Here is a 14,335-nt window from a genome sequence, read left to right as displayed (position 1 = left end):
GGGCAGGGGAGCAGGGCAGGGGGCAGGGTATAGGGGAAATTTGGGTTAGCATTTGAAATGTAAATGAAGAAAATATCTAATAAAATAATTAGAAAAACTTGAGAAAAACTTGGTTCTGTAATGAAGGGCAGATCAATGAGAATTTAGAGCAAAGATGAGTGAAATCAAAATGTGATATATGAAATTCAATGAATTAACAAAGACACTTTGGAAAGGTTCCCTCTCTCTAAGGGATTTATTTCTTGCATTATAGCAATAGATCAGCCAACAGAAAAAATAAAGGTTAAACTGAGAATAAACAACCATTTTTCCTATGTAAAATGAGGCTGCTGCTGAATAAATATACCAAACTTACTTATCCAAAATAAGTTGTGTGGATTTGGAGGAACATAGGGCAATGTGCATCACCACAAATTACTGCTGTGTTGTAGACTTCCAAGAGCCCGCAACACAAAGTTCAACAAGTTATAAAAGCAAACTTTCCTGAACTCCATGCAACAAAAACAGTGATAACCTTATTTACCAGATCTTTGTTTATTTTGTTTGATATTGATTAAAGTCACTTTTGAAGCATAGGGCAAAGTCAATAAATGTGGTGGCTACAAGCAAATGGAATGTTTCTGTGCAGGGAAAAGAGGGTAGGCTCAAGTCCTTCTGTACTGCTTTGTCTCTGCTTTCATCAAGGTTATGAATGTATGAAATCTAGTTTCTCATTCTAAAATGAAAATCATCATTCTTAAAAAAGAAAGTTAATCACATATAAAAGAGTAAAAGAATGAAAATTGACAGAACTACCTCAGGAATATGATGTCAGTGTTTTCTAAGTTATCTTCTAAGGTATCTTCTGCATCAGAGATTCTTTCTCTTGTATTCTGTTGGTGATTCTTGCATCTATAACAACTGATCTCTTTCCTAGGTTTTCTATCTCCAGAGTTGTTTCCCTTTGTGATTTCTCTATTGTTTCTATTTCCATTTTTAGATCCTGGAAGGTTTTGTTCAATTTCTTGACCTGTTTGTGTTTTCCTGTAATTCCTTAAGGGATTTTTGTTTTTTCCTCCTTAAGGGTTCTACATGTTTTTCTGTGTTCTCCTGTATTTTTTAAGGGATTTACTTATGTACTTCTTAAAGTCCTCTATCATAATGACGAGATGTGTTAAAATCAGGGTCTTTTCTGGTGTGTTGGGGTATCCAGGGCTTACTGTGCTGGGAGAACTGGGTCTGATGATGCCAAGTAGCCTTGGTTTCTGTTGCCTATGTTCTTACCTTTGCCTCTTGCCATCTGGTTATCTCTAGTGTTAGCTGGTCTTGTTGTCTCTGACTGTGGCTTTTCACTTCTCTGTAAGCCTCTGTGTCAGTACTCCTGGGAGATCAGTTCTGCCCTGGATGAATTTGGGTATGGAGTGAGTAGCACAGGGTCAGCTCCAGGGTGCAGACAGAAACCAGAATGATCCTGTCCCCAGATGTTCCTTGGTTCCTGTATCCGGATGGCTCTTGGTGGGTCCTTCTTGGGCCACTAATTTGAGCAGAAGTATTGGTCTTACCTGTGCTCTCAGGTGTGTCAGCACTGCTGAAAGACACGCACTCTCCCAGTGGTATTTGTGTATGGAGCATTGTGGCACAGGATCAGCTACCACTGCAGATGGAAACCAGAAAGACATTTGATAACATCTTTACAGAGGAGCCTTTGATTGAACAATGTCATTACCTCTTAAATAATACATGTCATTCTTATAGTAATGAAGCTCCTTTGGCAACTTTCCCCAGGCATTCAATTCTGCATACCTTGCTACTTTTATAGGAACTGGTTTTGATCCTTAAACAGAAAAAAAAAAGCAAAATTGCTGGATATGTTTCAAAGTCTACAAAGCACTCTTCTCCAAATGTGTTTATATATTGTCTTTTGCTCAGACATGGCAATCCAGGCTAACTTCTGAAAAACAGTGGTATGGAGAATATTAATAATTTGAGAATCTGTGGTAAATTCAGAGGAAGTACCAGAAGCCATGAGATAATCATTGAATCCTTAGTCTGTCAAGCTATGACCTCTTAGAAACTGGCAGTTCTTATGTTAAACTGTTACAGTAATTTTAACCTTCCATCACTGGGTTCTACAATAGTAAAAGCCACACAGAATTCTCTATGTAGCAACACCATTTGTTTTCTTACTTAAAAATTTGTGCCTAATATATGAGAGTTTTTGCTTTAGTTATATATATCTCCAAGCATAAATTATGGAGTTGTAAGAAATCACTAGGCAGAATGTTTGTCTGCTTGTTTTTCTAGAACCACTTTAAATACACAGTTAAACATAGAAATTGTAATGTGTGCATATATTCCTACTCATGGGAGGAAACAGAATAAGAATATTATGTTTCAGGCCATCCAGAACTTCATAGAGAAACAAACAAAAAATCAATAAAACATAAATTCCTATGTGAACACAAAACTGAGAATAGAGACTTTTGAATAATTTTCATTTATTTAAAAGTTAACTAAAGTGAGTGTGCCTGCTAGGAAAGTCAGATGCTACATCCATTGTTTCAAAAGAACTACTCTCTAGACTTAATGTAGAGGACAATAGCCATAGATACACTTGTGTGGAGACCTCAACCCTACACAAAGCAATACTGAAAATTGAAGAAAGCTGACATCTACAGAAACAGTTTTACCCAAGATAGAGCAAAATTGGTTATACAGTTTCAAATGATCAGTCCTGAAAACATGCAATCATCACTGTACAGATTTAGCATGCTACATTTATATTTTTAGAAATATATATGTGCATATAAATATGTATATAACAAGTGTTAAAGAGAAAAGAGGTAATTGATTAGGGAGAAAACAAAGAATTATAAATAGGAGAGATTTTGGATGAGGAAACAAAGAAAAAAAAGAAAAACAGACACAATGGTACTATAAGTCTCATAAAATAATTTTTAAAAATTAAAGTATTTTCAAGAAATATTAATATTGTAAAGATTTCTTTGATTGTTCATATTTATCAGCAATATTGGTCATAAACAACTCAAGAAATTTAGGTAAAAACTCTTATAGGCACCACATAAAGAACAAGGTAAAAAAAAAAAAAAGTTCTTATTTGTCTTAGTATTGTAGCAAAGTCTAATTGAAAGAGAGAATAAACAAAGTATGATTAGTCAAGAATATTCCAAAGTTCAATGGATTGATCTGCAGCTTCACTATAAAATACCTGCCCCCAATCAGAGCTGTGTCAGTAAGAAGAATCCTCATGGACCCAATCCTGGTCCTGGTGCTCAGTCTCTCCTGTCTTTTGCTCCTCTCACTCTGGAGACAGAGCTCTGAAAGAGGGAAGCTTCCTCCTGGCCCCACTCCTCTCCCAATTATTGGAAACATCCTTCAGATAGATGTGAAGGACATCTGCCAATCCTTCACCAATGTAAGTATGCCTTATGCTCCTCCAGTATTTTGCACGGGGATATATAAGTCATGACGCTTTCAATAAAATTCTGTCACTGGAACAATATTATTTTGAAATGTTCATTAAGTAGGAAAATGTAATGTGTCTATTCTTTCATCACTAGTCCTGGTTGGGAAATTACTAATGAGCAAGTTTTCAGGTTGAAGAACAGTTATGTCATTGCATTTTATAATATAATCACAGAGTTTTACAGTTATGCTTATTCAAACCCTTATTTTCTAAACATTTTATGTTGCTTTGGCTGAAGGTGGTGACTGTTTAATATTTCATTCTATGAGTCAGAAGTTTAGACACCCTTGTTCCTGGATTATCATGTGGTACTTAATTCTAAAGACCTAAATGATGCTTGCTTGATATGAGGGAAAATCTCTGGACATGGGGTCACACAGGAAATGAAAGCGACAAACAGTGTGTCATAGTATATAGCATAGCATGCCAATCGAATTTTATTACTTACAAGACCTGTCCCTTGGGCCCAGAACACTTCCTAGTAATAAAATGTTTTCTCCACACAAGCTGCATTCTGTGGTGCACTTGCTATGATGCCTGCTTCTGTAGGTTTGTAACAATTATAAAGAACTAGACACCTTCATTACTGTTGATTGAAGAATTTAGGTTTCATTGTCATGGGTTCTGCTGTTTCCATAGGAGAAGTTTCACATCTGATCCTACTGCAGTCATATGACTACTGGTGGCTGTTTCTGTGTGAAGTGAGCATGAGCAACCAATAGAGAATAAGAAGAGTTCTGTTCAATTCTTTACTTCTTTGCAATAGGGACCTAGAAATGAAAGTAGAATTATCTTCATCAGTTTCTTTGTGAAATGAGATGAAGAGAGATGCCTAATATCATAGTGTGATGTTTTACAGTCATCAGTATGTCAGCTGTCTGTGTGGTTTCTTGTCACACTATATATCATCTACATATGATAAATACTCAAAATTCAAGGTACATCCAATTAAAATTGAGGAGTTCTAGATAAAAAATATTATAACACAGTTCTATTACCAGTCTAAAAGTGTTTTAAACCATTGAGAATATAGTGGCATTTCCTAATCTTTCCATTTTCATTCTATTTCTAGTTATCAAAAGTTTATGGCCCTGTGTATACTCTATATTTGGGCAGGAAGCCCACTGTGGTATTGCATGGCTATGAAGCAGTGAAGGAAGCTCTGGTTGACCATGGGGANGAGTTTGCTGGAAGAGGAAGGCTCCCAGTTTTTGATAAAGCTACNAATGGAATGGGTAAGTATACATGTACTGCATAGTATGCATAGTGAGCTAAAGGATGGAAAGCAGAGGCCATCTCTGCTNCTGAGGCACAGTTTGGGATTCTATGGCTGCCACCAAGCATCTTCTTCTTCTGTTTCCAGGATGTGCTCTCTACTGTGTTTTCTTCTCTTTTATTTTTCAATTTTTATTAGGTATTTACTTCATTTACATTTCAAATGCTATCCCCAAAGTCCACTATACCCTCCCCCTGCTCTACTACCCACACATTCCCCCTTCTTGGCCCTCGTGTTCCCCTGTACTGGGGCATATAAAGTTTGCAAAATCAAGGGGCCTCTCTTCCCAATGATGGCTGACTAGGCCATCGTCTGCTATATATGCAGCAAGAGACAGGAGCTCTGGGGGTACTGGTTAGTTCATATTGTTGTTCCACCTATAGGGTTGCAGACCCCTCCTTGGGTACATTCTCTAGCTCCTCTATTGGGGGCACTGTGTTCCATCTGATAGCTGACTGTGCACATCATGTTTTTTACAAGTTGTATCTTGGGTATTCTAAGTTTCTGGGATAATATCCACTTATCAGTGAGTGCTTGTCATGTGAGTTCTTTTGTGATTGGGTTACCTCACTCAGGATGATACCCTCCAGATACATCCATCTGCCGAGGAATTTCATAAACTCTTTTTTTTAAAAGCTCAGTAGTATTCCATTGTATAAATGTACCACTTTTTCTCTATCCATTCCTCTGCTGAGGGACATCTGGGTTCTTTCCAGCTTCTGGCTATTATAAATAAGGCTGGTATTAACATAGTGTAGCATGTGTTCTTATTAACATCTTCTGGATATATACCCAGGACAGGTATTTCTGGATCCTCTGGTAGTACTATGTCCAATTTTCTGAGGAAAAACCAGACTGATTTCCAGAGTGGTTGTACAAGCTTGCAATCCCACCACAAATGGAGGAGTGTTCCTCATTGCAAACCAAATCCAAGAATACATTAAAACAAACATCCATCATGACCAAGTAGGCTTCATTCCAGGGATGCAGGGATGGTTTAATATACAGAAATCCATCAATGTAATCCACTACATAAACAAACTCAAAGACAAAACTACATGATCATCACGTTAGATGCTGAGAAAGCATTTGACAAAACCCAACACCCATTCACAATAAAAGTCTTGGAAAGGTCAGGAATTCAAGGCCCATACATAAACATAATAAAAAGCAATCTACAGAAAACCAGTAGCCAACATCAAAGTAAATGGAGAGAAGCTGGCAGCAATCCCACTTAAATCTGGGACTAGACAAGGCTGCCCACTTTCTCCCTACCTATTCAATATAGTACTTGAAGTCCTAGCCAGAGCAATTAGACCACCAGATTGGGTCAAAGGGAACCAAATTGGAAAGGAAGAAAACAAAATATCTTTACTTGCAGATGATATGAAAGTATGCATATGTGACCATAAAAATTCCACCAGAGAACTCCTAAACCTGATTAACAGCTTCAGTGCAGTATGTGAATATGAAATTAACTCAAACAAATCAATGGCCTTCCTCTACACAAAGGATAAATAGGATGAGAAAGAAATTAGGGAAACAACACCATTCACAATAATCACAAATAATATAAAATAACTTCGTGTGAATCTCACTAAGAAAGTGAAAGATCTCTATGATAAGAACTTCAAGTCTCTGGAGAAAGAAATCAAAGAGCTCAGAAGATGGAAAGATCTCCCATGCTCATGGATTGGTAGGATCAACATTGTGAAAATGGCTATCATGCCGAAAGCAATCTACAGATTCAATGCAATCCCTATCAAAACTCCAACTCAATTCTTCAAAAAGTTAGAAAGGGAAATTTGCAAATATATCTAGGATAACAAAAAATCTAGGATAGCAAAAACTCTTCTCAATGATAAAAGAATCTTTGGGGGAATCACCATGCCTGACCTTAAGCTGTACTACAGAACAATTGTGATAAAAACTGCATGGTACTAGTATAATACCCACACACTTATGGCCACTCAATCTTTGACAAGGGAGCTAAAGCCATCCATTGGAAAAAATACAGCATTTTCAACAAATGGGGCTGGCAGAACTGACAGTTATCACGTAGAAGAATGCGAATTGATCCATTCTTATCTCATTGTACTAAGGTCAAGTCTAAGCGAATCAAGGAGCTCCAAATAAAACCAGAGACACTGAAACTTATAGAGGAGAGAGTGAGGAAAGGGTTCAAAGATATGGGCACAGGGGAAAAAATTTCCTGAATAGAACTGCAATGGCTTGTATGGTAAGATCGAGAATTGACTAATGGGACCTCATAAAATTGCAAAGCTTCTGTAAGGAAAAAGACACTGTCTGCTGTGTTTTCTTATTTCTTTAGGAATTGCATTTAGTAGAGGAAATGTATGGAAAGACACGAGGCGTTTCTCACTCATGACTCTGCGGAATTTGGGCATGGGAAAAAGGAGCATTGAGGACCGTGTTCAAGAGGAAGCACGCTGCCTTGTGGAGGAACTTAGGAAAACCAATGGTAAGTGCAGGTTTAGAATCTGGCATTTACTTCTTGATATAGGTATGGCTGTATGAGTGATTTTATTCCTATCCTATTTAAAGTATTTTTTTCTAATGAGGTGTACAGGTCTCATGTTAATGTTCCAGTGCATTGCCAAGTCATGCATTGCCCTTAGCATAAATGTAGCATAGAATTTATAAAGTGTCTTAACATGACACCAAGGGCAAGGTGTCTTCTATGTGTATATTAATAATATTTTGCAATTGTTTTCAAATTTTCAGGCTCACCCTGTGATCCCACCTTCATCCTGGGCTGTGCTCCCTGCAATGTCATCTGCTCAATTATTTTCCAGGATCGTTNTGATTATAAAGATCGGGATTTTCTCAACTTGATGGAAAAACTGAATGAATTAACCAAGATTGTGAACACCCCTTGGTTGCAGGTGAAGTCATGTTTCCTTGATTCTGAGAACACACTTTTGCTTTTTTCTTACCCGTGGGTCAGATTGAACAGGAGTCAAGTACTGAGGTGACCAGACATCACAGTTCTGACTAACTTATTATGGAAAGAATATTTGGAAGCAAGTTCTAAACCTCTTGCTATACAAATGGAAAACAAGAAGGGCCAATGCCAGGATAGATTTGGCCTGCTAGCTTCCTATCCATTGATTTCCCTATAAACTTTCACAGAAATCTTTTAAGTACTGTATTCACTTCTAGAAAGTAGGCAAGTCACTCTTAGGACATTCTTCTACTATGTAAATTTATTGGCCTCTTTTCATCAATTACACACAGCTTCATCATATTACCAGAAAGGAATATCTTAGTACAGAAAGACTATTCTCTTAAAGGAGAAAGAATATGTGTGGCAATGAAAGCTGCCAAGAAGAAGTTACTTCAGTGGCTTGGCACATAAGTAAAAACTCTAGTTTACAGGGTAAGAGGAAGAAGTTACAAGGTGCATGATTTCATTCTATGTGGATCATAAACATCCTCCCAGACCTGTCTTATGCTGAACTACCCTTTCATGCAAACGGCATAAAAATGGCTACGGAAAACCCCACACGGGTTTTGGCATATAATTTGTTTTAAGGCATAAACTCTTTTGTGTAAAAAGATGCTTGGTAAGAATAAGACCTTCAGGTATTAAATTTCTTCTGTAAATCAAGTAACCCAAACAACTTAAGTTCTTCTGTAGAGTATGAGTGTAAGTCATTTACATATGTGGTATTTCAAACACAAGATTAGAGTTCTTGGAGCTATCAAATATCAGACATGAACACATTTTGCACAAAAAAGATATGTGAGTGTGAAATTTTCCTATGACCTTTGGTCATTTGGGCAGTAATTACTCCCTCGTATTTCTCTATTCAAATAGAGAATTAGCATGTTTGAAAAAAACTACCTAGTTAAGATGAATTAAAGTACACGTTTTGATCTATCAATGCAAATCAATCATGTGGTATGATATAAATATGCCTTAGTTACTTCATTACAATGTATTCATTTAGTAAATTCTTAAATTTCCTGATAGGTTTGCAATACATTTCCAGCTCTGATTGATTATTGTCCAGGAAGTCATAACCAATTTTTTAAAAATTTTGCTTGTATTAAAAATTTCCTTTTGGAGAAAATAAAAGAACATGAAGAATCATTGGATGTTACAATTCCTCGGGACTTTATTGATTATTTCCTAATTAATGGAGACAAGGTAAAAGTTTATATACATTTATACAATTACTAAATTGATCAATTTCTTTACAGTACACAGAATACTCACTAGTTTCAAATGATGTCTAAAATCATAACAATACCATATGAAAAACAATTTAGTAATTATTATTTTGTTTGAGTATGAATGGAAGAAATAGAATTAATCTGTTAATTGACAGTGGTTCTTAAATTATAAACAAAAGAGCGAATTTAAAACCATCTTGTAAGTAGAAAGGCCACAGAAAAGGCATGAAACAAATTCCAACTTACTCATACATCATGAACTGTCCTATCTTTCCATGAACACAGATATCGTCATACCACACTGATGGATCACTAACGTATCCTACAGGTTAAACTTGATAGTGACTTACTTATACTGATGTACAGGGGATCTTGAAAGGACTGAATAATATAGGGAAAGGTGTGCCTTGGTAAGAGTGGGTAGATGAAAGAGTAAAACTTTGAATATAATCTCCAATTAATTTGACTCATTGGGGATTGAGATGGGAATTATTTGTGCATGTCAGGATTAATTGTTGGTATTGTGTAATTTAGGAAAAACCCAGTTTCCCTACAGTTTCTGAGGTATTCTCACTGAAAAAAGCAATCAGTGAGAAATATCCATGATTATTGGAGAGAATCANTTCTGCTCCATTTATCTCTCTTTATATCCTTTGCTAGCAGTCCAGTTCACATGCATTCTTTCCTGAAACGTTTTACCAGTATTTAAAATGTGAGCTCCTCAACGTCAATACTCATTTTGCCAGACTGCTTGACCATTCTGGACGCTTTAGATTTCCATTTGAATTTTAAGATATGTTAGCACTTTCTACAAAGCAGCCAGTGGGTACTCATACAAAAATTGCACTTAATCTCTCAATCATTTTAAAGAGTTGTTCTATTTTTAAAACAGCCATAAAACTATCATGTGATGCTAATAAGTGTATTTTGAATGCACTGTAGTATTATTTTGTTTTGTTTTGTTTTTCATTTAAGAACATCTTATTCCAAATAGTGCTGAAACCCTATAAGAAATATAAAGGTATTCAAACAAAAATATAGCATTACTTTTTCATTACTACTCTATTTTTGTAGTACTATTTAATTCATTTAGAAATAGTGCATCTACCAAGTATCTAGTTTCAAGATGCTGTCTCATTCTCCAAAACATAGCACAGTAATTAACAACTACTCCTCAACCTCCACCACATTATTAGTAACTGTTAACGTGATTCCTGTCTTTATAGAGTTTCCCCTGTCTCTGAGACTGAGTAAACTGACATCTAAACCAGCTCTTCGTGTATGAGACTTTACTTTCTGTCCTCTTGCACTTGCATAAAATATTAGATGTTCCTGTAAGTGTAGTTTGCTTCCATATTTCCTAAGTCTTTTACGTAGGATAAGAACCACAATGCAGATATTCATCATTCATGTATCTTTGTGTTATTTCTATGTCTAACTTACCTAAGTAATTTATCTGGGAATATCTGTGGACATGATTTTTTGACATCATGTTTTCATTTTATGTGTGCATATATCCAATAACTGCAGTTTATAATTCAAATGATAATTTCATATTTATCTTTGTAAAGAACTGCTATAATTTTCAAAAGATAATATAAAATTTAATAGATAAAAGATCCTTTATTTTTTTAAGTTATATTTCTTGTGTAAGGCAGTTTTGTCTAAACATCAGTCTGTACATATCTAGAAATCTAAGTGCTTTGTGTCTTTATCCTGATCTGTGGGCCAACACTGCAACACTTTCATTTTTGTAGTCTGTCGTAAGTTTCCACATTTGGGGAATATTCTCCACAGTTTCATTTGAATCTGTGGATTATATTTCTGTTTTAACTTTATTTTAGTTGGGAGTGATTAATTAGATTACTTTGAGGAATGTTTCCATTATTTGAAAACAAATCCAATTTCAAATTCATGTTCATGAGCAATTTTCCCCCTACCATTATAGTTTTTGTTTCTTAGTATCAGAAATGGTTTAAAGTTTGTACATGTTTCATGTCTTTGATTAGGAAACCTTAAGTCTTTTTTCCACTACTATAAATGTTATTATATATTTGATTTCATTTTAGTTCACTAATTTCTATTGTAGAGAATCATAACTAAGTTTAATTTTTAACCTTGAAATTATGCTGATGCAATTTACTAGTATTAGGGTTTTTTTTCTATCATCTGATAGAAGACTAATAGCCAATAATAACCCCTATTTTGATTTACATGGGATTTTTTAGATATGCTTTGTATGATATTGATGCAGTTAGTTTTATTGAGATTAGGACAAGCTAACATTTCTCTTTACTGAAGAATATTTACACAGGGCATGGTGGCACAAGACTTTAATCCCAGCACACCAGAGTGAGAGGCAGGCAGATTTCTGAGCTCGAGGCCAGCCTGGTCTACAAAGTGAGTTCCAGGACAGCCAGGGCTATACAGAGAAACCTTGTCTCAAAAGCCAAAAAAAAAAAAAAAAAAAAAAAGGAATATTTACTCAATGGAATGTTCGGTATAGGTTTTTATGTTTAGATAATTTCCATTGTTCTACAAGTCATTATTTCCAATCAATTTATTCTTTCTAGATGCTCTATGTACAATTGAATATTATTTTTGATGAACTTCATACTTTTATTGTAAAAGATGTTCATTAATCTGCTTCATGTTTATTAAAGGTCACTTATTTGATGCAGATGCAATTAGAATTCTATTTTTTTTGTTTTGTTTCAATTTTTACTAAGTATTTACTGCATTTACATTTCAAATGCTATCCCCAAGGTCCTCTATACTCTACCCGCCCCGCTCCCCTACACACCCAGTCCCACTTCTTGTCCCTGGTGTCCCCCTGTACTGGGGCATATAAAGTTTGCAAGACCAAGGGGCCTCTCTTCCCAACGATGGCTGACTAGGCTATCTTCTGCTACATATGCAGCTAGAGACAGGAGCTCTGGGGGTACTGGTTAGTTCATATTGTTGTTCCACCTATAGGGTTGCAGACCCCTTCAGCTCCTTGGGTACTTTCTCTAGCTCCTCTATTAGGGGCCCTCTGTTCCATCTGATAGCTGGTTGTGAGCATCCACTTCTGTGTTTGCCAAGCACTGGCATAGCCTCACAAGAGACAGCTATATCAGGGTCCTTTCTGCAAAATCTTGCTGGCATATACAATACTGTCTGCATTTGGTGGCTGATTATGGGATAGATGCCTGGGTGGGGAAGTTTCTGGATGGTCAATCCTTATGTCTCAGCTCCAAATTTCATCTCTGTAACTCCTTCCATGGGTAATTAGCTCCCAATTCTAAAAAGGGGAGAAGTGTCCACATTTTGATCTTTGTTCTTCTTGAGTTTCATGAGTTTTACAAATTGTATATTGGGTATTCTAAGTTTCTGGGCTAATATCCACTTATCAGTGAGAGCATATCATGTGAGTTCTTTTGTGATTGGGTTACCTCGCTCAGGATGATACCCTCCAGAACCATCCATTTGCTGAGAAATTTCATGAATTCATTGTTTTTAATGGCTGAGTAGTACTCCATTGTGTAAATGTACCACATTTTCTGTATCTATTCCTCTATTGAGGGACATCTGGATTCTTTCCAGCTTCTGGCTATTATAAATAAGGCTGAATGAACATAGTAGAGCATGTGTCCTTATTACCAGTTTCCCTAGGAGAGGTATTTCTGGATCCTCTGGTAGTACTATGTCCAATTTTCTGAGGAACCGCCAGACTGATTTCCAGAGTGGTTGTACAAACTTGCAGTCCCACCAGCCACGGAGGAGAGTTTTTCTTTCTTTAAATCCTTGCAAGCATCTGCTGTCACATGAATTTTTGATCTTAGCCATTCTGACTGGTATGAGGTGGAATCTCAGGGTTGTTTTGATATGCATTTCCCCGATGATTAAGGATGTTGAACATTTTTTGAGGTGCTTCTCAGTCATTCGATATTCCCCAGTTGAAAATCCTTTGTTTAGCTCTGTGCCCCATTTTTAATGGGGTTATTTTGTTTTGTGGAGTTCATATCCTTGAGTTCTTTATATATATTGGATATTATTCTCCTATCTGATTTAGGATTGATAAAGATCCTTTCCCAATCTGTTAGTGGTCTTATTGACAGTGTCTTTTGCCTTGTAGAAGCTTTGCCAATTTATGAGGTCCCATTTGTCAATTATCGATCATACCGCACAAGCCATTGCTGTTCTATTTAGGAATTTTTCCCATGTGCCCATATCTTCGAGGCTTTAACCCCATTTTCTTCTCGGTAAGTTTCAGTGTCTCTAGTTTTATGTGGAGTTCCTTGATCCACATAGACTTGACCTTAGTAAAAGGAGATAAAAAATGGATCATTTCGCATTCTTCTACCTGATAACTGTCAGTTGTGCCAGCACATTTGTTGAAAATGCTGTCTTTTTTCCACTGGATGGTTTTAGTTCCCTTGTCAAAATTCAAATGACCATAGGTGTGTGGGTTCATTTCTGGGTCTTCAAATCTATTTCATTAGTCTACCTGTCTGTCGCTATACCAGTACCATGCAGTTTTTAATCACAATTGCTCTGTAGTACAACTTGAGGTCTGGCATTTTTATTCTCCCAGAGATTCTTTTATCATTGAGAAGAGTTTTTGCTATCCTAGATTTTTTGTTATTACAGATGAATTTGCAAATTGCCCTTTCTATCTCCTTGAAGAATTGACTTGGAATTTTGATGGGGATTGCATTGAATCTGTAGATTGCTTTCAGCAAGAAAGCCATTTTCACAATGTTGATCCTGCCAATCCATGAGCATGGGAGATCTTTCCATCTTCTGAGATCTTCTTGGATTTCTTTCTTCAGAGACTTGAAGTTCTTATCATTAGAGATCTTTCACATCCTTAGTTAGAGTCACACCAAGGTATTTTATATTATTTGTGACTATTGTGAAGGGTGTTGTTTCCCTAATTTCTTTCTCATTTTGTTTATCCTATGTGTAGAGAAAGGTCATTGATTTGTTTGATTAATTTCATATCCACATACTACACTAAAGCTGTTTACCATGTTTAGGAGTTCTCTGGTAGAATTTTAAGGGTCACTTATGTATACTATCATATCAACTGCAAATAGTGATATTTTTGACTTCTTCCTTGCCAATTTGGACCCCTTGATCTCTTTTTGTTGTCAAATTGCTCTGGCTATGACTTCAAGTACTATATTGAATAGGTAGGGAGCAAGTGGGCAGCCTTGTCTAATCCCTGATTTNANTGGGATTGCTTCCAGCTTCTCTCCATTTACTTTGATGTTGGCTACTGATTTGCTGCATATTGCTTTTATTATGTTTAGGTATTGGCCTTGAATTCCTGATCTTTCCAAGACTTTTATCATGAGTGGGTGTGAGATCTTTTCAAATGCTTTCTCAGCATATAACAAGATGATCAT

General features: G+C 36.3%; 1 protein-coding gene across 1 annotated transcript in view; it reads left to right on the top strand.

The window, feature by feature from the left end:
* Positions 1 to 3,232: 3,232 nt before the first annotated feature.
* Positions 3,233 to 14,335, top strand: part of LOC110315374 (cytochrome P450 2C50-like) — a gene marked incomplete at its 3' end in the record, with an annotated part of 17,438 nt that continues 6,335 nt past the window's right edge. Inside the window, exons 1-5 of the mRNA XM_029534730.1 lie at positions 3,233 to 3,415; positions 4,539 to 4,701; positions 7,075 to 7,224; positions 7,488 to 7,648; positions 8,740 to 8,916. Coding sequence (XP_029390590.1) covers positions 3,248 to 3,415; positions 4,539 to 4,701; positions 7,075 to 7,224; positions 7,488 to 7,648; positions 8,740 to 8,916 — 819 coding nt within the window. The remainder of the gene's footprint in view (positions 3,416 to 4,538; positions 4,702 to 7,074; positions 7,225 to 7,487; positions 7,649 to 8,739; positions 8,917 to 14,335) is intronic.

This window comes from Mus pahari, unplaced genomic scaffold, assembly GCF_900095145.1.
Source record: "Mus pahari unplaced genomic scaffold, PAHARI_EIJ_v1.1 scaffold_11449_1, whole genome shotgun sequence".
Lineage (NCBI taxonomy): Eukaryota > Metazoa > Chordata > Mammalia > Rodentia > Muridae > Mus > Mus pahari.
The sequence above is the reverse complement of the archived record's forward strand: the minus strand, read 5'-3'. Positions and strand labels throughout refer to the sequence as shown.